A 25,400-nucleotide genomic window follows, 5' to 3' on the forward strand; every position below is an offset into this window, starting at 1 on the left:
GTCCAAGTTTAGTGACTTTCAAATATTATGACATTGATAACTTTAGGCAAAAAATTACTCTATCACATTAATATAATATATATTAACTATTCATCATTCATGATATCAACTAAAGTTACAAAGTCATGGGCAACAGTAAAGATACCCAAGCCATTCCCATTTTTGTGTGCATTGCAAAATCCTCATCCTCTTTGCTTTTGGATCATAGTTATGCTTCACTATATAATGCTACAATATGTATCTTTCTATAGCTTTGCTTGCTCTTACCACTGTCTTTGGATCATAGTCATTTCTTAATAGTTCTATTTTGTCTCGACTTTGTTAGTAGTTACTACATTATTTTATCTTGCTTTTTGAACTTTTTATATTATTATTTTCTGAGTTTTAGGCTAAATTCAATCTTATAAGTTAGGGACATCTGAAGCAAAGATAAATACAGGTGGAAAGGAAAATATCTAGCATAGAATAGACTGATATCATATTGAAATTTAGGTTTTAGGCTTGAGTTAGTCCTAAAAGCTACTTTCGGAAGTGACAATTATTCAAATACTGCAACAACTCTTTTGGTCATTTATAGTCGGTGTAAGTATCTTTGAGTGTTTTTTAGGGGTGAGGATTTTCTATATTTCTTAAAAGAAATTGAGAATTCAATTATAATAATTTTATGAGTATAAAGTAAAATAAATATTAATTATATATAACCTGTCTTAGATATGTGTGTTTTTATATAAAATTATAGTAATGAAAAAATGGTGAGACAAAGAAATGGAAAAAATTTTAATAAGCTTTTTAGTATTATCTTTTCGCTTAAGTTTTTATTGTAAAAAAATCTCTAGTATATATGAGATCTAAACGAACCCTATTATATTAACAAAAACTGAGACATTCTCTTTCCCTTTAAATATAGGTTCACGCTTTATGTGCTTTAATGCTACATCTTCTTCAAATATAGCGAATTCAATATGTTACATGTATCTTTCACCAACCCATATTGATCCTTGTATACCGGGCAACATGGAACCTACGTTACTTCTCCAATTATGTGTGTTTTGATCCAAAGTTAACACCTCCAAATCTTACATAATTTCTCATCGTTGAATCTAATAGAACGACAATCCACATAAGGTTATGAATCATACACGATGGTATTAAACGTCCATACTATTCAGTCATTGAATTAGGCGTTGAAGTGTTAACTTTGCACGTTAATGCCCTCTCCACCACTCTAGAAGTCTGACCCACTACACCGCAAATCTAATCCATCACTTCTGTTTGGTTCCCTGAGTAGAAGAGTGTTGTCGTCAGCGGGAATTATTTGTTGATTTCTGCAGTTTTCCATGAAAATCACTGGCTTTTCACCGATCTTCTTCTCAGGAAACACCGATCTCTTTCTCAATCAAATTAGATATGGAACTCACAAAATGATGGGGACATCTAAGATTACTATATCTAATGTTCAACGTCACGTTGAAGCTAACAAGGCTCCGCCACCTCCTCTAGTAGAGGATTATCTAGTTCTAGTGACCTCTTAGTCAGTTCCTGCATAACAAGATCTTGTTCCTCTAAGTGTTGACTGAGGAACGTTCCAAACCCTTCAGTTTTTCCAATCTCTGTAACTGCTTTTCCAAAGTCAACCTTCGTAGTAACCTTTATCGAAAGGAAATACTTATATAGTAGATGATCATGAATATTCAATAACTGCAAGCTAATATGGGCATATAAAGAGTTTTTGACCTACTAAACATTGTCTATAACTTGGTATATTAGTCGAATACTGAAGCCATGACAAACATGATACTCAAAATTGAAGAGAATTTACAACGCGCTCCTCCGAGAACCAGCACCATGTGCGAGGCGGCTTTGCGCAACAATCAATGAGTCATACAACAGACACCTCAAATGAACGCAACCTAACAACACATAGTAATTATGAGGCCACTAAGCCAAAATCGAAATAGAGGATATCACATTCATGCTCCCAACTGCGGAGAGAAAAGTGACAATCATACTTTATCAAAGGTTCTTTGTCCTCGTAGTTCGTTAACACACCACTTTTGAAGAAGAGAAACACACAACAAATATTTCCAAACCTTTGAGCGAAAGAGAAACCCAGTCTCCGTACACATTCTCGACTACAGGATTTCGAGGTCTTTTGAGAAGTTCTATAAGCTAGAGATTTATAACAATAAGTGGAATTTAGACGAGCACGTTTAACACATGGACAATACGCTCAGGGAGGTGTGAACTGCAAGCTTTTTGTACTAACCCTTAAGGGAGATGCTATGATCTGGTTTGAAATTCTCCTAGACAAGAACATAAATTCATGGAAGGAATTGTGTGACTCGTTCACTGCTCAGTTTGTCGCTCGAAAGTGGCAACACACCATTATGGTTGTACTCAACATGATCATGCAAAATAAGAAATATATCATGACAGAGTACATTAACTGATTCACCAAGGTAATCATGAAATTAGGAGGTATAAATGATGTATTAAAATGCTAGATATTCAAAAAAGGATTGAGGTCGGATTACATGTTTCGAGAAAAACCACAGTTGAAAGGAGTCTCCCACAATACTTACCTAAGATGACATGCTTATCTTCTTTTGAAGCATCTTCCAGTAACAAATGTTTCTTTTGTTTCCTTGGTTCCTCCCCCGGAAAGAGAAACGTTGTTAACATAGCCTAATTCTTCAAATAAGGATACTAATTTCCTCTTCATATAAGTTTCTTCTTGGGATATGCCATCTAAATTTTAGACGCAACCGCCAAGAAATGGATCTGACGCCAAAACTTGGAGAATTTGTTTGAACATTGATAAGGCAACTTGAAATATATGTTGTACATGTTAGCATAAACCACCTCGCTAAGGGGGCTAACCAGGTAGTATCAATCCCTAAAGTTATTCACGATTTCTAAATAATTCTCAAACATCTTGGTACTCTGCCTAAGGGAGATCATACCTTGACCACATGATAAATAAGTAGAACTTCGTTGGACTTTAAAGAGGTGGAAGAAGAGCATCATAGATGATATGTACTTGTATTTGCATATGTGCTAAAATACTTTGATACAAGTTTAGCTCAACGGATGCAATTGTGAAGGAGCAATTACTAGATAATTTAGAACAGCAGCTTAAAAGTCGTTTAAAGAAAGAAGAAAACCTATCAAAGAAAACATGAATTCATGGAGAGGGATGACCCATTGATCATACTTGCTGCAAATCCTCTTATCCCATTTGAGAGGAAACACTCCCTAGTCAAAGTAGGGACTCACTTCATTAAATGCGTGATCTCGACCACCTTCAACAATGAAGGCTGAAAAGGTGTCTAGTGTATCCTGATTTACCCACACATTAGAGTTGCCTCATGTCTCCTTTTGGGATTTGAGTTGAGGGTTGTCCATGTAAAAAGAGTAGGTTGTCCATGAAGGAGACATGAGGTAGAAAATACACTTACCAAAAGGAGACATGAGGCAACTCAATAGCCCACACACTGTATAGCTTACGTGCCAGCACTTCTCTTTCTATGTTTTCATCATTGTGATATTGGTAAGTGTATTTTCTACCTCGGAGAATCTTATAAATCCATTTTTTCCCTAAAAGATCTTGCAGTTTTGGGCTACTGGCCTCGCCCATTATATTTCCAGCCTCGTTGGTGGATAACACATGGCCCTTGTTTCTAAATTCCTAATGGACAATGTGATCATTGCTATAGATTCTAATTGATGTTCCAATAGAATTTATTTACAGGGGTGCTATGTGTACACTGGAAAGTACCTACACCGTAGCTACACCTTATACATTTCAATACATTTTAATGCTAACACAAAAACCTAGGCAAGAAAAAATTATTAAAAAAAACAAAAGTATAAGTAACCATATATACATACGGTGTTGGTGTAGCTTTGGGTGTAACCATAACATTTCTCTTTATTTAAGCAATCTCATACAAAAGTGTCTTCATGACCATATTATTTTAATGTAGTTATAAACCTTCTGGAATGTCAGCACGTACAATCCTCATTTTATTGTCTGATTTTTATAAGTTATAATTATTTTTTTACATTAATATAACTTCATTAAAATCTTGCAGTCAATATTTTTGTGAATATGAGTAGATGAAAGAGAGTATGCTAATAGACAAAGTAGTTTGCACAGTAGCAATCTTGTAAGTTTTCTTTGTGTTAGATTTGTTTGGTTCTTAAATTTGTTTTTGCTGTATTTTTAACTTGTTTGGATGATATAATTCATTTGTTGGTTACAACTGGAACAAGTTTGGTTTGATTGCTAGAAATTGGTTAAAATAATGGATGGAAATTGGTGATGTTTGGCCAATTATTGAATTATTTGTTACTCAATAAAGTAGTGTTACCTATCAAGTTTTGGGTTTGACTAATTTGAGATTCATTCCAACAATATTTAACACATTGGATGACAATGTTGATTTCAAGTTTCAACAATAATATCTACTGTGAAATTATTGTATAGTTTTTTGTATTTGTGTATTAGTGGCTAATGCTTTCTTAACATTCTTATGCATGTTTAATAGGAGATCAAATGGCAGAAGAGGAACATATGTTATATAGAAATTGTTGGGTATAATTGTTACTTATTATTATTACCTTGGATGAAACTAGGAATGTGTCACTCAATTTACGCGAAAATAGAACTTTTTCTAATTCTAAGTTTTATTTTAATTTTTATGTAGGATCTTGTTGTGATTTGATTAATACTATTAGAGGAACAGATAAAGAAGGTTCTTTTGAGGGAGAGAAGCCATCTTCATGTTTTTATTGCTTTATAAGATTAATACTAAGTTTAGCCTTGATTTCCAGAATTTCAGTTAAGCTGTAAACTAGCTCATCTCTAGATAGTTCAGAAAATACCTCTTCAGAGTCTGAGTATGAGTCTGATTCTGATGTAAATTCTGATTCATCACCAACAGTAGCCATCAGCGCTATGTTTGCTTGCTCGTCTTCAGAGTCTGACTCTTGATCAGAAGAATCTGAGTCATCCCAAGTAGCCATAAGACATTTCTTCTTTTCAAACTTCTTCTTGGGCTTTTCCCTCTGAAGCTTTGGACATTCATTCTTGTAATGTCCTGGCTCTTTGCATTCAAAGCAAGTCACCTTCTTTTTATCAGATCTTTTGTGTCCAGAAGATTCTTCTCTTTCAGGCATTTTGGAACTTCTGAAGTTCTTGAACTTCCTCTGTTTGCTCTTCCAGAGTTGATTTACTCTTCTGGAGATCATAGAGAGTTCATCTTCTTCTTCTTCTTCTTCTTCTTCTTCTTCTTCTTCTGACTCTTCAGAATCTTCTTCTTCAGCCTGAAAAACGTTAGTGCATTTTTTATTATTTGATTTTAATGCAATAGACTTACCTTTCTTCTGAGGTTCATTTGCGTCAAGCTCTATTTCATGACTCCTCAGGGCGCTGATCAGCTCTTCAAGAGAGACTTCATTCAGATTCATAGCAATCTTGAATGCAGTCACCATTGAGCCCCATCTTCTGGGCAAGCTTCTGATGATCTTCTTGACATGATCAGCCTTTGTATATCCCTTGTCAAGAACTCTTAATCCAGCAGTCAGAGTCTGGAATCTTGAAAACATAGCTTCAATGTTTTCATCTTCCTCCATCTTGAAAGCTTCATACTTCTGGATTAAAGCAAGAGCCTTTGTCTCCTTGACTTGAGCATTACCTTCATGAGTCATCTTTAATGATTCAAAGATGTCATGAGCAGTTTCTCTGTTTGTTATCTTCTCATATTCAGCATGAGAGATAGCATTTAGCAATATTGTTCTGGATTTGTGATGATTTTTGAAGTCTTTCTTCTGAGCATCACTCATGGCTTGTCTTGACACCTTGACACCTTGAGCATTAACAGGATGTGTATAACCATCCAGCACTAGATCTCATAAGTCACCATCTTGACAAAGAAAGTAACTTTCGAGTCTATCTTTCCAGTACTCAAAGTAACTTTCGAGTCTATCTTTCCAGTACTCAAAGTATATATTATATTTTTTAATGTTTTAATTAATAATTTTAAGAAAAAATAATTTGAATTAAAAACACTGTTAAAATGGATCCAGTTAAAATGAAATATAATAATTTGATCAGAATGAAAAAAAAATCAAAGTAGCCTGATTTTTTAAATTAATAACAGTTAAAATGGATCCATAAAATCAGTTATTCTCATTTGGGCTATAATTTAAACTGGGCCAGTGATTTATCAATCTAGAAATAATTAAAATTAAATAAAAATTTTGATTTATTTTAAATTTGGGCTTAAAATATTAATTGGCCCAATAATATTCTTAACCGAAAAAATCGAACTTACTAACTGAATTGAACTGAACCCGAATAAACTGAAAACTGAACCGGTCGGAATTAGGACCCATATATTCCACCCGTGGGTTGGTTCGGTTCTTGGTTTTGGGCCTAAATCCGAACCGAACCGTTGTCACCCCTATTGTAACTATATCCCAATCAAGAGCTTGAACATTTCAACATTATTATAGATTGGTGGAAAACATAAACTACCCTTCCCGCACACCAAAAAACAAAAGTGATAGCGTTTATGCTGAATTTTTTGTGACAATTTCAAACAAATAGATGTTCTTGGGCAAAATTGCAATTAAATATATGTGGATAAAAAAGCTCTGACTGATCAAAATGTAATCATGTGCAAAGTTGAAAAAAATAAATGAACATACCAAAATGACCTACGCGCACCGTTGTTCAGTGAATTATTTTTTTGATCGCGTGTAAAATTTGCGAACAAAATGTTCAAGTTTCAGATATTACTTGTCTGTTTTGCAAATTTTGTACACTGAGCTACGGTGCGCGTAGGTCGTTTTGGTATGTTAATTTATTTTTTTCAACTTTGTGCAAGATCGCATTTTGATCAGTCAAGGCTTTTTTATGTTGATATTTTTAATTGTAATTTTAATCTAAACCATATAGTTTTACTGAACTTTACAATCGCCTCAATGACACGCACCAACTTTTACTTTTCGATATTTTTGCAAGAGGAATTAATAATAAGTTTGGGAAATTTAATTCTGAGTAAAAACATTTGTTTTTTTTATTAATTTATCAATTTCATAAAAGAGTGATAATTTATTTAGTAAAGAAGAAATTGCATCATCTTGAGAAGATATTGCAACCCAAAAAAAATGGTGAATGATAAAAAATTGAAAAGAAAACAACATGTATATGCTTTTATAATTATTTATTTTTATTAGTATGATATATTGTGTTGATTTATTATTCAATATTACTTTTTTTAATACTATTTATTAGTTTAATTTATTTAATTTATATATTTTTATTATTTCATTTGTATCATTCTTGACTGATCATTCTCATTTTGTAATATTATTATTTATTTTTTTTGGAAACAAAGATATTTTATTACCAAAACAGTTACCTACAACCGATCCTAAGATTCAGGAGATGCATTACACATCCTAACTCCTAAATACACTCATTAATGTAAAATACTACAAGTATTAATGTTTATGTGGTTTTTAATAATCTTATGAAGACTTCCTCTAACAAAAGTATCATCAGTAATGTCCTTCCAAAGTTGAGAATTCACATTAGCCTTGTTGAAAATCACCTCATTTTGATGCTTCCATATCCCATATACACATCCAGCAACAAAAATCTTTAACAAGTCCCTGTGCCAGCCTTTCCTTTTAACTTCAGTGCTAATCCACTGTCTCTCTTGATTCCAGCCTAAAGGGTTCCTCACATAGCAAATTTGGTGAAGTACTTTCTGCCATATACCTTTTGTCCAATTGCATTCAAACAAAAGGTGTTGAGGTGTTTCATGCATCCTGCAGAAAATATAGCCAGGTTCAATGACAGTTCCGAAACGTAACAATCAATCCTTTGTGGCTAGTCTTCCCAACATTCCAAGCCAAAGAATGAATCTTGCCCAAGGTTTAGCAAAATTTTTAGCAAACAGGTGACACCAATCCACACGACCCCGGTCCCCTCGAAGATTCTGATAGATAACTGCAACTTTGTATATGTCAGTCTGAACTACATCTACCCATGCTTCAGTATCTCTGATTTTGTCCTTGCATTTAAAAATGTTAGCCAACAGCCAGGAACATTTTGTATACTTCCAGTCCATAGCTCAATTATGTTTCAGATAATATGTGGATATCCATTCAACCCAAAGCTTATCAGCTTTGGCTTGAATATTCCAAAACAGCTTTCCCATAGCGGCTATGTTCCACTCCTTCAGAGATGTGATGCTCAAACCACCAGCTCCATGAGGGTTACACATAGTATCCCATGCCACTAGGGCCTTTCTAGTATTGTCAGAACTACCCTACCATAAGAAATTCCTGCAAATACTTTCAATGTACTTGATTACACTTTTGGGCATAGGAAACACATTCATCCATTAAGTTGTGACCCAAACAGAACACTTCTAATCAATCGGTATCTACCAGCATAACTCAACAACTTGGTTGTCCAATGTCTCACCTTGCTCAAAATCTGGTCAACCAGAGGTCTACAGTGATGTATGCTTAGCTTCCTACTAGATAGAGGCAAACCTAGGTATTTGAAGGGAATATCACCTGTTGAAAAACCTGTGATCTGTAGGATATGTTGCTGCTCTAAGTTAGTTATCCCTCCACTATAAACTTTGCACTTGGTGGGACTGACCATTAAACATGTTGCCTCAGAGAACAAATGGAATTCCTTCATCATAATCTGCACGGATATTAGATTTTCTCTGATAAACATCTAAGATCATTTGCAAAACAAATGTTTGTAATCCCCAATTTTTCACACTTGGAATGGAAATTAAAGTCTAGAATATGCTTCAACTTCCTTAGGCTCCTATGCAAATATTCCATGATCAAAACATATAAGAGGGGAGAAATGGGGTCACCATGCCTTAGTCCATGTTTAGCTTGAACACTAGGGCTAGGCTTACCATTAATCAGATATCTATAAGAAACAGTTGTGACAAAAATCATAACCCAATCAATGAAGGTAGGAGGAAAACTGAGCTCTCGCAGAATGTCCTCCAGGGCTTGCCATTCTACCGTGTCATAGGCCTTTTGGATATCCATTTGAATTGCACACCTAGGAGATATGTGCTTCCTTCCATAACCTCTAAGTAATTCATGTCCATGATAAAAAGCTGATCCAAATTAATTTGTATGAAATTAAATCGAATCAGAATGAATTGTTCCAATCAATCATCTAGAATCAAACCGAACCGTAAATAAATTTATATTTTTTTCCATGTCCATGATATGCTACATTTTCAAACAATGGATTGATATACTATAATAAAATAAATAGTCACTCATATTTTTCTCTTTTAAATTTTTTATCTAACAAAAATTCAATTATAATTTAGTTAATATAAAATATTCAATCGCAATAAGTATACAAAAACATTTAAATATCAATTTGAAAAATATCAATGCATAATTTTACTAGCTTTATTTTGATATGCTTTTACATTTAACATTTAATTTTTGAGCATTGTGCTATATTTTTTATAGACTTAACATGGATATGTGCATAAACATATGGGTTTAGCAGGGTCTCCACTACATCTTCCGAAACCTGAATGAGAAGGTTGAGAGCACCATTCTTCACACTCAAGACCGATACAAGTAGGTTTGCTTATGTTACATAATTGGTCGGCTTGACATGTCATAGATACAACTATGAAAAAAAAAGCATAATTACATCCTTATAATTAAGTTTGATAATGTTAACACCCAACAAATAAACATTGCTTACATAAATATATATATATATATATATATATATATATATATATATATATATATATATATATATATATATATATATATATATATATATATATATATATATATATATATATATAAGTGCTACGAAATAATATAAAAAAGACAAAATTTAAGTACCTGAAAAAATAATAAAAAAGACAAGAATTGGCATGACAGAAAACTTAGTCATTTTGAATAGCTTCAATTTTAGTAGAATGAATGAGATGTTTTCTGAAAGTATGCAAATCTCGAATTTATATACAAATAAAAAATATAAAATAATTGAAAAGTTGAAAAGTATTAAATATCTTTTCAAATTTTGTGCATATAAACTATAAAGTGAACCTTTTTTAATATTTTAAATTAATAGTATATATTTAGTCAATATTCTTAATATTTTATATTAATGCGTATTTATTAAAAATTCTAGAAAAGAAAAGATAAATTCAAACATAATAAACTTTTTCAACAATTTAAAATTGGATATTGATTTCAATATTATTTTGGTCCACCTACTTTATGTCATTCAAAGAATTATTATCTCGATTTTATATTTAAATAATTTTAGTCTTTTTTCTTACTTTTTTCACTTAAAGTTCATAATTTATCCATTTTTATAATGAAGCATAACTTATAAAAATTTAGACCCACATATCATCGGAAAAAAAATTTCTTAATTGCCACCCTTAGTAAATATATTTTCATTATTCCATTTTTTATTCTTTTTAAAAAATAGAAAATCTACCCCTTTAAGAGGCCGCCATCCATTACCCAGGCCCTCTTTTTATTTTATTTATTGTCATTTTTAATTTTTTTTAAAAAATTGAAAAATAACAAATCAAAATCAATTAATAATTAATTAAATAATGTATTAAAAGCATATCAAAAAGTAATTAAAAATTTTAAAAACTTTTAATTTTAATTGGCAAAGAAAATAAAAATAAAAATTGACATATATTAATTTAAGGGTTTAATATACGATACCCCCTGTCAAATAAGCGAGATTTGATATTTCTCCCCTTAAAAAAAAAAAATTGATTCCCCCCTTGACAAATAAAGATTCCTTCGCTATAGACCCTGTGTCACTATTCCATCCAGAATCTTCCATCCTACATGGCGTCCAATTGGATTTTCATTTTATTTTTTATTTTATTTTTAAATTCTATGTGGCATTATTTAATTTTTTTATTTATTTACTTTTTTATTATTCCTTATTACGTTTTATTATAATTTTAGATAATATTTTTATGAAATTAAATTTACAAAATATTAGTTATGGGCTTAAAGCACAATACCTTCACTTAGCCCATATACTTAAGTCCATTTTCAAATCAAATGCTTAGTGTGTGTTTGAATTATAAACATTGATAAGTTTGTTACAAAATTTGATGTGGGGCTCTATCAGTTACTCTATCCGTGCAATGTTTTACCTCCTGCTTTAGTTTCCTGTTTTACCTCTGAAATAATTCATACCTTCAAAGGGCAAGAACTCTCACAGCTTTTATGGTACTTATGGCTCTGTTCACCACCTTCATCACAACTCCACTAGTGATGGCAATCGTAGACAAAACTATCCGCAAGCTAGGAGACATGTCCACACACTCCTCTAAGGACAAAAACATGGTGGAAACTCTCCGAGTCCTAGCTTGTATCCATTGTCCAACCAACATTCCCGCCATCATAAACCTCGTTGAATCAACACTTAGCAACAAAAACTCCCTCCTCAAAGTCTTCATCATGCACCTTGTTCAGCTCACAGAACGTTCATCTTCCATCATCATGGTTCAACGAGCCCGCAAAAGTGGTTTTCCTTTCTTCAACCGGTTCAACCGTGATGAATGGTACCACCGTCTTGCTGGGCATGAATGGAGAGGTGTGAACCAAGATACGTGATAAAATGGTGTTTTGTTATTGTTGTTGTAGTGAAAAGGATGGTGATGGTTGGTCTCATACTTATACTACAAGTAACATTCAGTGTGAGGAAACTGAACAGTGAAAAGTTGAAAAATTGGATTTATGGAGTATATGGACTAAAGTTAGAAGTTAAATTAGTTTGAAAATGATGTGTTTGAAATTTTCAATCTTTAATATGTCCAACTTACATCAAATAGTTGGTAAGCTTTTAATTTGGAGTTGTTTAACTTTATAAGCAAACATGTATGCAGAAGCAAGCATTGGAAAAACTAGATCAAGAAGTGGAACAAGACCGCTTGCTAATAAAACAAATACATGCAGTACATGCAACTTCCCTTTTCCACTAGTCTCACATCGTTTGGTATAAAAACAAAAGTAGTGTTTATATACCAATCAAACACATAGTTTTATGAATTGAAGATAATGTTAGAGGAAGTGGGCTACTATTAAAATTTAAATGAGCTTAGGCCCAAAAATAATATTTTGATAATTTTAAAAAATAATTTCTAAAAAATATTAATAGAAATAATTTTAAAAAACATGAAAAGAAAATAAAAAAGGTAAAAATATATAATATATAAAAAAAGTATTAAAAAAATGACGTGGATTTAAAAAATATATTAAAAATGCAATTTGAAATGCCAAGTGTGAAGATTTCCTAGCCATGTCAGCATCAGGGGGGGCATACAATTTGGAATATGGATTTCTTAAGGGGGAACCAATTTTCTTTTCAAGGGGGAATATCAAATCTCGCTTATTTGGCAGGGGTATCATATATTAAACCCTTAATTTAATAATCTTTATATAACATGGATAAAAAATCGATTGGGAAAAGTAAAAGTTAATCACGGACATAAGCTTAATGAAAAGGTGCAAGAATATCGAAAATTAAAATTTGGTGCGTGTCGTTGAGGCGAGTGAAAAATTCAGTAAAACGGTTCGGTTTAGATGAAAATTGCAATTAAAAATACGCGGATAAAAAAGCTCTGACTGATCAAAATGTGATCGTATGCAAAGTTGAAAAAAAATAAATGAACATACCAAAACGACCTACGCCCACCGTTGTTCAATGATTTTATCTTCTGATCGCGTGTAAAATCTGCGAACAAAATTTTCAAGTTTCGAATATTACTTGTCTGTTTTGCAAATTGTGTACACTGAGCTACGTTGCGCGTAGGTCATTTTGGTGTGTTCATATATTTTTTTCAACTTTGCGCAAGATTACATTTTGATCAGTCAGAGCTTTTTTATGTTGGTATTTTTAATTGTAATTTTAATCTAAACCGAATAGTTTTACTAAACTTTTCAATCGCCTAAATGACACGCACCAACTTTTACTTTTCGATATTCTTGCAAGAGGAATTAATAATAAGTCTGGGAAATTTAATTCTAAGTAAAAACATTTGTTTTTTTTATTAATTTATCTATTTCATAAAATAGTGATAATTTATTTAGTAAAGAAGAAATTGCATCATTTTGGGAAGATATTGCAGCCTAAAATAAACTGGTGAATGATAAAAAAATTGAAAAGAAGACAACATGGATATGCTTTTATAATTATTTATTTTTTATTAGTATGATATATTATGTTGATTTATTATTCAATATCACTTTTTTAATACTATTTATTAGTTTAATTTATTTTGTATATATATTTTTATTATTTCATTTGTATCATTCTTAACTGATCATTCTCATTTTGTAATATTATTTTTTAACATAATATATGTTATATATTATTTAATAGTATATTTATAATTTTAGTAAAAAAAATCATAATTTGTAATTTGGATGATAAAAAGTTGATCCAAATTAATTTGTATGAAATTAAATCGAATCAGATTGAATTGTTTCAATCAAACCGAACCACAAATAAAATTATATTTTTTTCCACGTCCATGATATGCTACAATTTCAAACAATGGATTGATATACTATAATTAAATAAATAGCCAATCATATTTTTCTCTTTTAAATTTTTATCTATCAAAAATTCAATTATAATTTAGTTAATATAAAATATTCAATCGCAATAAGTATACAAAAACACTTAAATATCAATTTGAAAAATATCAATACATAATTTTATTAGCTTTATTTTGATATGCTCTTACATTTAACATTTAATTTTTGAGCATTGTGCTATAATTTTTATAGACTTAACATGGATATGTGCATAAACATATGGGTTTAGCAGGGTCTCCACTACATCTTCCGAAACCCGAATGAGAAGGTTGAGAGCACCATTGGTCACACTCAAGACCGTTACAAGTAGGTTTGCTTATGTTACATAATTGACCGGCTTGACATGTCATGGATATAACTATGAAAAAAAAACATAATTACATTCTTATTATTAAGTTAAATAATTTTGGTCTTTTTTCTTACTTTTTCCACTTAAAGTTCATAATTTATCCATTTTTATAATTAAGCATAACTTATACAAATTTAGACCCACATATCATCTTTCAGGAAAAAAATTCCTTAATTGCCACCCTTAATAAATATATTTTCAATATTGCCATTTTTTATACTTTTTTAAAAATAGAAAATCTACACCTTTAAGAGGCCGCCATCCATTATCGAGACCCTCTTTTTATTTTTATTTATTGTTATTTTTAATATTTTTAAAAAAATTGAAAAATAACAAATCATAATCAATTAATAATTAATTAAATAATGTATTAAAAACATATCAAAAACTAATTAAAAATTTTAAAAAATTTTAATTTTAATTGGCAATGAAAATAAAAATAAAAATTGACATATATTAATTTAAGGGTTTAATATACGATACCCCCTGTCAAATGAGCGAGATTTGATATTTCTCCCCTTAAAAAAAAATTGATTCCCCCCTTGACAAATGAAGATTCCTTCGTTATAGACCCTGTGTCACTATTCCATCCAGAATCTTCCTACATGGCGTCCAATTGGATTTTCATTTTATTTTTTATTTTATTTTTAAATTCTATGTGGCATTATTTAATTTTTTATTTATTTACTTTTTTATTATTCCTTTTTACGTTTTATTATAATTTTGGATAATATTTTTATGAAATTAAATTTACAAAATATTAGTTATGGGCTTAAAGAAAATAAAAATTGGATAAAAATAAAAATTGACATATATTAATTTAATAATCTTTATATAATATGGATAAAAAGTCAATTTTGAAAAGTAAATGTTGATCACAGACATGAGCTTAATGAAAAGGTGAAAGAATATCAAAAAGTAAAAGATGAGCGTGCCGCTGAGGCGAGTGAAAAATGTAGTAAAACACTTCGGTTTAGATCAAAGTTGCAATTAAAAATACGCCGATAAAAAAGCTTTGACTGATCAGAATGGGATCGTGTGCAAAGTTGAAAAATATTAAATGAACATACCAAAATGACCAACGCGCACCGTTGTTAAGTGAATTTTTTTCTGATTGCATGTAAAATCTGCGAACAAAATTTTCAAGTTTCGGATATTACTTGTCTATTTTGTAAATTTTGTCCACTTAGCTACGGTACGCGTAGGTCTTTTTTGGTATGTTCATTTATTTTTTTCAACTTTGCACAAGATCGCATTTTGATCAGTCGGAGCTTTTTTATGTTGGTATTTTTAATTGTAATTTTAATCTAAACCGAATATTTTTACTGAACTTTTCAATCGCCTCAATGACACGTACCAACTTTTACTTTTCGATATTCTTGCAAGAGGAATTAATAATAAGTCTGGGAAATTTAATTCTCAGTAAAAACATTTGTTTTTTATTAATTTATCTATTTCATAAGAGAGTAATAATTTATTTAGTAAAGAAGAAATTGCATCATCTTGAGAAGATATTGCAGCCCAAAATAAACTGGTGAATGATAAAAAAATTGAAAAGAAAACAACATGGATATGCTGATCCAAATTTATAATTTGTAATTTGGATGATAAAAAGCTGATCCAAATTAATTTGTATGAAATTGAATCAAATCAAATTGAATTGTTTCAATCAATCATATGGAATCAAACCGAACCACAAATAAATTTTCTTTTTTTCACGTCCATAATATGCTACATTTTCAAACAATGGAGTGATATACTATAATTAAATAATGATAATGCTATCTTGTGCCCTAAGGGCACAAGTTAAATAACCCATAAATAGTAAATTCATATTGAAAAGAGCAAATAAAATATTAATTATAACTCTAATATTAAATTTGATACACAATTTCAAAGTAAATTTCTATCTTTATCTCTTAACTTGTGCCCTTGGGGCACAAGTTAGCATTACCCGTTAAATAAATAGTCACTCATATTTTTCTCTTTTAAATTTTTATCCATCAAAAATTCAATTATGATTTAGTTAATATAAAATATTCAATCACAATAAGTATACAAAAACACTTAAATATCAATTTAAAAAATATCAATGCATAATTTTATTAGATTTATTTTGATATGCTCTTACTTTTAACATTTAATTTTTGAAACATATGGGTTTAGCAGGGTCTCCACTACATCTTCCGAAACCTGAATGAGAAGGTTCCGAAACATAATTGGCCTGCTTGACATGTCATGGTTGCAACTATGAAAGAAAAAAAAAAGCATAGTTACATTGTTATAATTAAGTTTGATAATTTTAACACCCAACAAATAAACATCAATATGAAAAAGACAAAATTTAAAGGGTAATGTCATCTTGTGCCCCAAGGTAGGGGTGGCAAAACGGACGGTGGTCAGCCGGGCCGGCCCGCGCACCCGCCTTAAAATAGCGGGTTGGGTTGATAATTTGGACTCGGCCGAAACTCGCCGCCCGCCTAAGCTCGCCTTGCTAAAGTCCGTCAGAGCCAGCCCTGTGCATGTGCAGGAAGTGCTACAGCACAGGCCCAAAATTTAGGAGACCCCAAATTTTTAAAAGGTCCAATTTTTTTCATAAATATTAATCGAAATTAATAAAATGTTATGATAAAAATCCAATAAATAAAAAAATATTGTAATAAAAACTCAATACATACAAAAATTGAGATACATCAAAACTCAAAATAATTATAATTAAATATATTATTAAATAAATATATTATTAAGTAATACATAAATGTAATTTTTATGTGTCTTTTTTAATTATTATAACTGTATTTATATTTTAAGTTTGGGCCCATTTTTAAAATTAGAACGGGGTCTCTACGTTGATTGGGCCGGCCCTGAAGTGTGCCGCCCGCATCACCTATTTGTTAAGCTCGTTTCGCCTTAAGTCCGCCATTTTTTAATTAATTATAGTAATTCAAATTCTTGATGGTTTTATTTTATACATTTATTTGTAAATATATGCAATATTTTTTTAGGTTGAATTTATTTAAAAGATGCTTTATAAAAAATTGTTATAGTAATAAATGAAAATAATAGTAATAAATGAATTAATTTTATACTTTCATTAAAATTAAAATTAGTAACTTTGTTTTGAAAATAATAATAAATGAATTAATTTTATACTTTCATTAAAATTAGTAACTTTGTTTTGAAAATAATAATAAATTAATTAATTTTATATTTTCATTAAAATTAGTGCACAATTTTCAAGATATTTTTCTTCAATTTGTTAGTCCATTTGTTCCTTGATAATTGTCATTTTTAAAAATTTGTTTCACTTTAACTGCCACTATCAAATTTCAATGTAGTAATCATTATCGCTTTGTCAAAATTGCCTCTAACTAATTATTATGAAAGAGAAAAAAGTATATTGAAATAATTAAAAGTTAAGGGTATTATAGACAAAAGAAGAATTATAGCTTAAAAAGTAACAATCATTATTAGTTTTTTTGGTATGCATAAAAAGTCAAAATGTGAAAATTAAAAAGGAACGGAGAGAGTATTAACTTGTGCCCCCTGCCTGAAAAAATAATAAAAAGGACAAGAATTGTGTCAGGAAAACATAAACTACCCTACCTGCACTCCCAAAGAAACAAAAGTGATAGCGTTTATGCTGAATTTTTGTGACAATTTCAAACAAATATATTTTCTTGGGCAAACCTTTGCAAGAACAACCGAATATCTAATTTATTAGCTGTATAATGTATACAAATACAAGTAAAGTAAACTAGCTGGGTTGTTCCCAAGCTACCTAGTTCTCATTATTACCAACGCTTCTGCTCCTTTCACATCTCTGTCATGTATATATGTGGAACGGTGTCAAACCAAGGGAAAAAAAAATAAAGTATACAAATTTGCTATCAATAGCTTTATCAACTATGCTTGATCGTATTCTTCTAAATGACATGATTCCTGAATGCTGATATCACTTTGGGTGACAGAAATAACATGAAGGCGAAAATTGAACCGAAAAACATCTTGACAAAGTATTTAACCGGATCATCCATATCATCGGATCTGCTGATGTCTGGGGCATATATTGCTGCTGCCGACGGAAGAGCTTCTATCACTGCATCTGCCAGATCAGTAATGAAGGAAGGGGTAAGACCAAGGGCAGGGACACGTCCCCAATTCTGAATACCAGATTCAAGAGCCAATTCTCTGTACTCCATGTCAATTTCTTCAAGAGTCTCTATGTGCTCACTCACAAAGCTGAGGTAGAAGAAGGGATTACTTTTACTCTAAAAAGCTATATTTATTTTAAATCAGTATGCTATCATAGTAAAAGGCCAAAAAGAGTGTACCTCACAGGAACAGCTAAGAGATTCTTCACACCTTTCTTGCCAAGCTCAACTAGAACTTCATCTGTATACGGTTTTAACCACTGTACAGGGCCTACTCGACTCTGGCAATTCATCCAACAAAAATGTTAGATACAATACAAGTCTGAAATTAATTGAACTGTACATATCCGACTATGCCCTAGTCAGTAGATGGTAGCAAAGCAAGTTGAAAGATTTCAAAACAAACCTGATAAGCAAGAGTGTGCTCGTTATTAATTCCTCTAGCCTTCAATTCCTGCATGATCAAGAAGATGCACTCCTCCATTTGATCTCGGTATGGATCCCCAGCATTCTCAACGTAACTGACAGGTACACCGTGTGCACTAAAGAATATCATAGCCTAGAAAGAAAAATTGATATGCCATGGTTCAGATTGGAGTAAAATACATCAAATTACCTTAAAATTTTGTAAACCCTGATAACAGACCCATAGAAAAGAAAAGGAAAAAAACATTTAGGAGGTCACAGGAACAATGTTGAATGTGTTAAATACAAGAATAAAATTCACCTCCTTTGGCTCAGAAAAACTCTCTAATTCTTTCTCAATTAAGTCAGCCATTGACTTGAGATAACCTTTTCTTTGATACCAAGAGTTTATAATGGAAACAGGAAGCCTGGACAAATAAGAATCTTCCCTGAAAATTGAATAATATTCAGTTAATAATCATCTCCAAATCATGTAAGGGGTAAGGGCATTCACAAAGTGCCACTAAATAGTACCTGAACATTTGCTCCAGAACACTGATGCTTGACCCAGTAGTGGATATAGAAAATTGGGGATAAAGGGGTAACACCACAAGCCTTGTTATTCCGTCCCTCTTAATCTATCATAGAAGACAAGCTTTTAACTACAGACCCAAGTCTAAGGAGATAAAATGGAGCTCAAAATAAAAAGTTTAAATAATGACTAGTCACATGTATAAAAAACTTAAATAAAGGGTACCATGTGTATGATGAGAATATTATAAAATAGCAATGTTATCATAACCAGACCGGCTAGTTCAGCTGAGAACCCGGTTTGAGTCCGGTAGGTTCAGCCAGCAAACTAAAACTGCTAGTCTAAAAATACCAGAAAAACCACTTGAACCTTTTAAAACCAGGCATAACCATTGAACCTGGACCGATTCAGGAAAATCATGTGGTTCAAAAAGATGGTTCCAATTTTTTTTTAATTCTTTTTCTCAAAGAATTGATTTTGAGAAGAAATGCGACACAGGAGCTCGACACTAATTTTTTTAAAAATATTTCTGTGGGACTTAGCAAAGCTTAATTCCCATGTCTCGCAACTAAACAGCGAACAGAATTGAGAACCAAGACAGAATTGAATGTGGAGTGTGTTTTTGGTTGCTTAATTCTTCACACTGGGAAACTCGATGTACACTTGGTACCTCGCACTCACGATGATGTTGGATGGTTGAAAACTGTTGATCAATGTCGGTTCCAACAACTCCATTGAGGTCATTCACTCTTTGGCACACTCTCTAACTCTATAGAATTGGATGATTTTGATGTTTCACTATTATTGGAAATGCAGGAAACATGCCTTCAGAATGTGCTAATGCTAGTCCCTTATACCAGAGTTGTTGGCAGACAAGAATAGCAAGTTCATTTATGTTGAACAAGCAATACTACACACGCAATCTTCTTATAATTCCTCACCTATATGCAGTTTATAAAGATATACTAATAATTACGGAAATAGGAGTACTAGCAACACACATTTTCCTACAAACTCTTTTGTTGGTTAAAACTCACATGGGTCCCACGAAATCATGTGGGTCCCATATAAATTTAGAGGGATCCATATGAGTTTTAACAATATAGTGTGTTAGAAAGTTTGGTTTAAAGAGTGTGTCACTAGCATTATTCTCAAGAAAAATGCTACTAGCACCAAATTTCCCCCGTCATAAAATATAACACCGACAGCAGCAATATATACTTAATCATATGAAGTTAACGTGCTATGAAGCTACACCATCCCAAATTTATAATAATAGTATATGTTATACTTTTGACTATTCAAATTATGATTTTCATCAATTACCTATGAAGTTTAGCATTATATTTACTTATACATCAATTACCCACTTCAACCGATTGAACCAATTAAACCATGACCTGGAGACCACGCCGGTTTGATCTCTGATCCAGTTTTAAAACATTGTAAGATAGTCACTTTTGATATGAAACATATAAGGACTTACTTGATGAACTGCTTCTTCAGTGAATGGATACCAGTAGCGCATCCCAACATAGAGATTTGAAGAGAGACCCTTTGCTTCCAAAGCATTTTTAAGTGCAAGTGCCTGCAGGATTGTCAGAAACGATAAGTGAGATGTTATTTCTAGTCTAAACCCTAAACCCAGCATTTGTTTTTTTAAATTGAAAATAACAGGATGAAGCCACAAAGCATTCCTCTTGCAAAAAAATACAACTACGAAACAGTGACACAGAAACGGATACCAAACACGACAGTAACACATTTTAATAATTGAGCATATCCATGGGTGTCTGTGTCAAACACTGGACACACCTTCAATTTAAGGTGTTAGTGCCACATAGCCCAACAGCATATACCACAACATATACTGAAAAAACCAAAATAAGAAAGCAAATTTGAACTGCACCTGCTCATCTGTAATTTTGCGTAAAGGAGAGCCACCTCCAATAGAAGCATACCCTTCCTTGGATTTAGGAGCTCGAAGCGTAGATATCAATTTTGCCAATGGTCGCTGGAGAAACCGAAACAGCCTTGGGAGCCGAATGATATCCTATATCAATACAAAAGACATATTAGCATATACGCTCTTTTTTTGGAAAGGCAAAAGAAAATATTAATGCTCCAAAGAGAAGATAGAGAATATAGACCAGATGTACCCGGTAGATCAATATACAACAGTTCAAGCCATTACATAAAATATAAACCGACCCACACCAATCAATATAATACAATAAATTGATTCCCCAATCTCTCCAAAATACTACAAACATGCCTAACCCCCAGCTTCTAGTGTTAGAACTTAGAACTCAAATTGTAGCACTCACCAAGAATTTGAAAAAGCATGACTAAATCATAAAAATAGTTAGTGTCTTAGCACAACCATGTATTACATCATACAATATTCCAGTGCAGACAGACTAGCACAAAACTTGACCAAGACAAATCTCTAGATTTCCAGAATTTTTAATAATTTTCAATGAAGATTCCAAGGCATCCTAGTGGGTTCTGCACCACTTTGAAATTGAATAATTCACCACATATACAGCAAGCAAACCACCCTTATTCCTTCCTATATAACAAACAACATGCATGTCCCTACCATCTCACACAACTAACCCTGCACCCTCCCCCCAAAATATGGCAGCACTCATATTCACTTAAATTGTTTCTCAGGCATTCTAGAAAACATTAAAACCATTAAGTACAGCATAAACACAACTCAACACAAGCCTCAATTAGGAACAAAGGCACAGGCTTACAACCAGCAAACTAAACCTGCAGATACAATATCAGAACAGCAAGTTGAGTGATTAAAAAGGTGGTAATTGCTATTCATCAAAGCAACTCAACTCTAAATCATCCATTCCCCCCATCCTGCACGGGTATATGAATGACCCCTTAATTAGCATACAAATATATGAATGTGTGTGCCAATACTAACAAGTAATATTAAAAATTCAAAAACAACAAACATACAGGATCGGCAAATAGATTAAACAGAAAAGGTTGAACATCGTCCAGCGTCTCCGGTCCACCTAAGTTCAGAAGCAACACACCAACTTTTTCTTCTGCAGTATGAGTAGAAGATTCTAAAGCAACCCCATTATAAGTGCTTGCATCTACAGAAGAATACGCCCGACAAACTAAATTTCTTCTGCTACCAATTCTTCCATCCGCCGAACCAGAAGACAAAAATAACGATACTTGCGACGTAGTCTTCTTACAATCAGAGTGGCAAGTGAAACGGTTAAGATTTCGAATATCAGAACGTGACCTAAAAATCACAAAACAAGTACCTTTATCAGCAAGTGAAAACAAATATTTGTTGAATATCCAATAACGTGGCCCTAAAGTCTGAAAACTATCAAAGGCAAAAAAAGAGAATTTTTTCCAATGCTCAAACAATAACACCTACCAGAAACAATTAGTGTGATTTAGGCTATATTGATATATCAAATTCAGACAATTAGCAATTAGCACACGCAGAAAATAAATAGGGTTTAGAAGAAGAAAAAAAAAAGTGTTTGGAATTGAACAATAAACAAATGAAATACGTAAACTGAAAAAACGAAATAGTGAAGAGTTGATAAGTGTGAGTACGCTTACGGTGAAAATCGGTGACGGTTGAGGTTAGGAAGAACAGCAGAATGTGACACTGCGTTCATGATTGATTTTCACAGATCAAGGGAGAGCGAGAGTGATCCGTTGCGGTGGTTGAGAGATTTGTTGGACGGTGAGGTTTTGGCGACGGCAATGGAGAAGAGGTGGTCGGCGGGATGTGGAATATTGAATGAGAAGTTAGGTGGAAATGAAGAGTTGTTATTTATTATAAATGGTTTTGCGTGTCAAAGAAGGTGTGCGAAACGAAACGAAAAGTCTATACCAAATAAAGAATTAGTCACCTGCCCCACTGGAGTGAACAGATTTTCGGTTTGTTTGATTTGGATGGGGAAACAATTTGGAGTCATTGATAAATTTGAGATGCATGTCAAAGTAATAAAGAAGGTTTTCAAGTATGCTATATGGTGTGGACCTTCTCCGAACCATGAGATCTACTTTATTTAATATATAGATAGAGAGTACGTGAGAGAGGGCAGGGGGAATTAGACAAAGAGAATACCTATACCTAGGGGTGCTCAAAACCAAACCAACCCAATAGAAAACCGCAAACCAAACCAAACCAAACCGAAACCGCAAAAAACCGCATTTGGTTCGGATTAGTTTGGGTCATTTTTTAACAAAACCGCACGGTTCGGTTCGGTTTGCGGTTTGTATTTTGTAAACCGAACCAAACCGAATCAAACCGCATTATGTTACAACCTAAATTTTAATTAACTCACATCCAACCCAAAATTAAACCTATTATATATTAGCCTTATGAATATGAACAATTTTCTCATTCTTACACATATAATTTCAGTCCTGATCTTCTCAAATCTCTAATAACATTATTTCACATTCTTTGCCACATACATCTTCCCTCTTCTTCTATAATCTTTACTCTCATATATTCTTTCTTTTTCACCTTCTCATTTTTATGTAAATGTTCCGTATTTCAGTTTCATTTTTATTGCACATCTTCTTCTCTAATCTCTCAACACTTTTTCTTTTTCTTTTTCACCTTCACTAATCTTTCGTCTCTTCTATTTTTTTTCATTATAATAATTTTATATTGTTTTATGCTATTATTTTATGTTTAATATTTCACTTTTGTCTAATTTAATTTTTACATATTACATGGAAAATTGTTGTCAAAATATGACGAGTTTTGTTGTTATTTGTTAGTGTATGAATGTCTAAATATACAATTATGTTGTCATATATATATATATATATATATATATATATATATATATATATATATATATATATATATGGCTCAATAAAATATTTGTAAAAAACCGAACCAACCGAACCGAACCAAACCGCATTAGTTTGGTTTGGTTTGGTTCGGATTTTTTTTAAAAGTCAACCGAACCAAACCAAACCGCATTATTTTTTCTCTTGCGGTTCGGATGATTTTTTTCGTCAAAACCGCCCAAACCGCACCGCGAACACCCCTACCTATACCTATATAAATGTGTTTGGACAATCTTATTTTTCAAGTTAGTTTTTGAGGTGAGATTCAAACCCATTTCACATTTGAGTCAAAGGTTCTAATGTGAGAATTATATTCACACTAGGAATATACATGTGTGAGGCCAAATTCATAATTTGAGTTAGTTTTTAGTTTAGTTTAGTTTGATTTAATTATTGATGGTTATATTAAAGTTGTTTGTAGTTCGTTTAAAGAGTTACATTGATTAGATTTTTTTTCACTATTGGATGCATAAATATGTGAGATCAACCTCAAACTTCAAGTTAATTTTAGATATGAGATTCGGGCCTATTAAATATGGTATTTATATCTTCTTTCGATCCTCCTTAAACTACTCATCAATTTTGCTATTGAATTTCCAAAAATCCGAGCATGTGTTTATTTTGTAATGATGAGTTCTATTACAGAAAAAATAATAATTTTGTTGAATCACCAAATTTCTTTGATGTGATTGGATTTTGTTTATTTGATTTCGCATTGTTTGGTTCCTCGTTATATTGGTTCCGTTATGTTTGGTTTTTTATTTTAAATTTGACTTTGTAGTGTTATATTTGTGAGAGTACTAAATATGGATGATGTCAAGGTCCTCGCCTAGTAAGGCGTCGTTGGGGATCTATCTTTACGGAGTATTGGAAACTCGCCTTTAGGACATACGGCGTGTATAAATATCGTTATCTCCTCGTTAGTCGTATAAAAAAGAGTCATATCATGACTACCTAGAAAATAGGTAGCTAACAACCTTCCACAGTCAAGGGGAAGCAGTTACCACTTCTTAGGGTTTCCTAAATCTTAGGCCTAATGATCTCTAAAAATATATAACCCTTTGAGGGCATAGATAGACCATAACTTAATCAGCATAATACAAAGTCTTTAACCTCATGTGAGTCGGTCTCTCATATTGTTAGCTGGAGATTTCGACCAAAGGATCATGATACTTTAAAAATGTTATGTTATGAAGCAGAAATGGCTTTTATGAAGCTATTTTAAGTCTTGTCCTTGAAGGAAAAGATTTGTTGTATCTAAGGATGTGATGGAAGAGATTTTATAATCTTTGCAAGTACCCTTCGACAGCGGCGTCAGCAGAGTCGAAGCGTTAAGCGGGAAAGTTTGAAATTCAAACAGAACGGTTTTGCATGGCGAACGCGTGGAAGCATCTGAAGTGAATCGACGTTTGAAATATCGGAT

At 32.2% G+C, this 25,400-nt stretch overlaps 1 protein-coding gene across 1 annotated transcript; it reads right to left on the reverse strand.

The window, feature by feature from the left end:
- Nucleotides 1–17,714: 17,714 nt before the first annotated feature.
- LOC131660780 (ferrochelatase-2, chloroplastic) lies at nucleotides 17,715–23,068 on the reverse strand. The gene is made up of 9 exons (XM_058930097.1): nucleotides 22,724–23,068; nucleotides 22,094–22,391; nucleotides 21,024–21,167; nucleotides 20,601–20,702; nucleotides 19,117–19,220; nucleotides 18,905–19,031; nucleotides 18,584–18,736; nucleotides 18,358–18,458; nucleotides 17,715–18,265 (listed from the first exon to the last, which is right to left on the reverse strand). The coding sequence occupies exons 1-9, from the start codon at nucleotides 22,780–22,782 to the stop codon at nucleotides 17,950–17,952; spliced, it is 1,404 nt and encodes a 467-aa protein (XP_058786080.1). The 5' UTR covers nucleotides 22,783–23,068; the 3' UTR covers nucleotides 17,715–17,949.
- Between the last annotated feature and the right edge of the window lie 2,332 nt (nucleotides 23,069–25,400).

This window comes from Vicia villosa, linkage group LG3 (assembly GCF_029867415.1).
Source record: "Vicia villosa cultivar HV-30 ecotype Madison, WI linkage group LG3, Vvil1.0, whole genome shotgun sequence".
Classification (NCBI taxonomy): Eukaryota; Viridiplantae; Streptophyta; class Magnoliopsida; order Fabales; family Fabaceae; genus Vicia; species Vicia villosa.

Coding starts and splice junctions, on each gene's coding strand:
- LOC131660780 (XM_058930097.1), bottom strand. CDS start 22,782: ATGAACGCAGTGTCACATTCTGCTGTTCTTCCTAACCTCAACCGTCAC. Junction 19,221..20,600: donor CTGAAGAAGCAGTTCATCAA/GTAAGTCCTTAT, acceptor CTTCTATGATAG/ATTAAGAGGGACGGAATAAC. Junction 18,266..18,357: donor CTCTTAGCTGTTCCTGTGAG/GTACACTCTTTT, acceptor CTTCTACCTCAG/CTTTGTGAGTGAGCACATAG.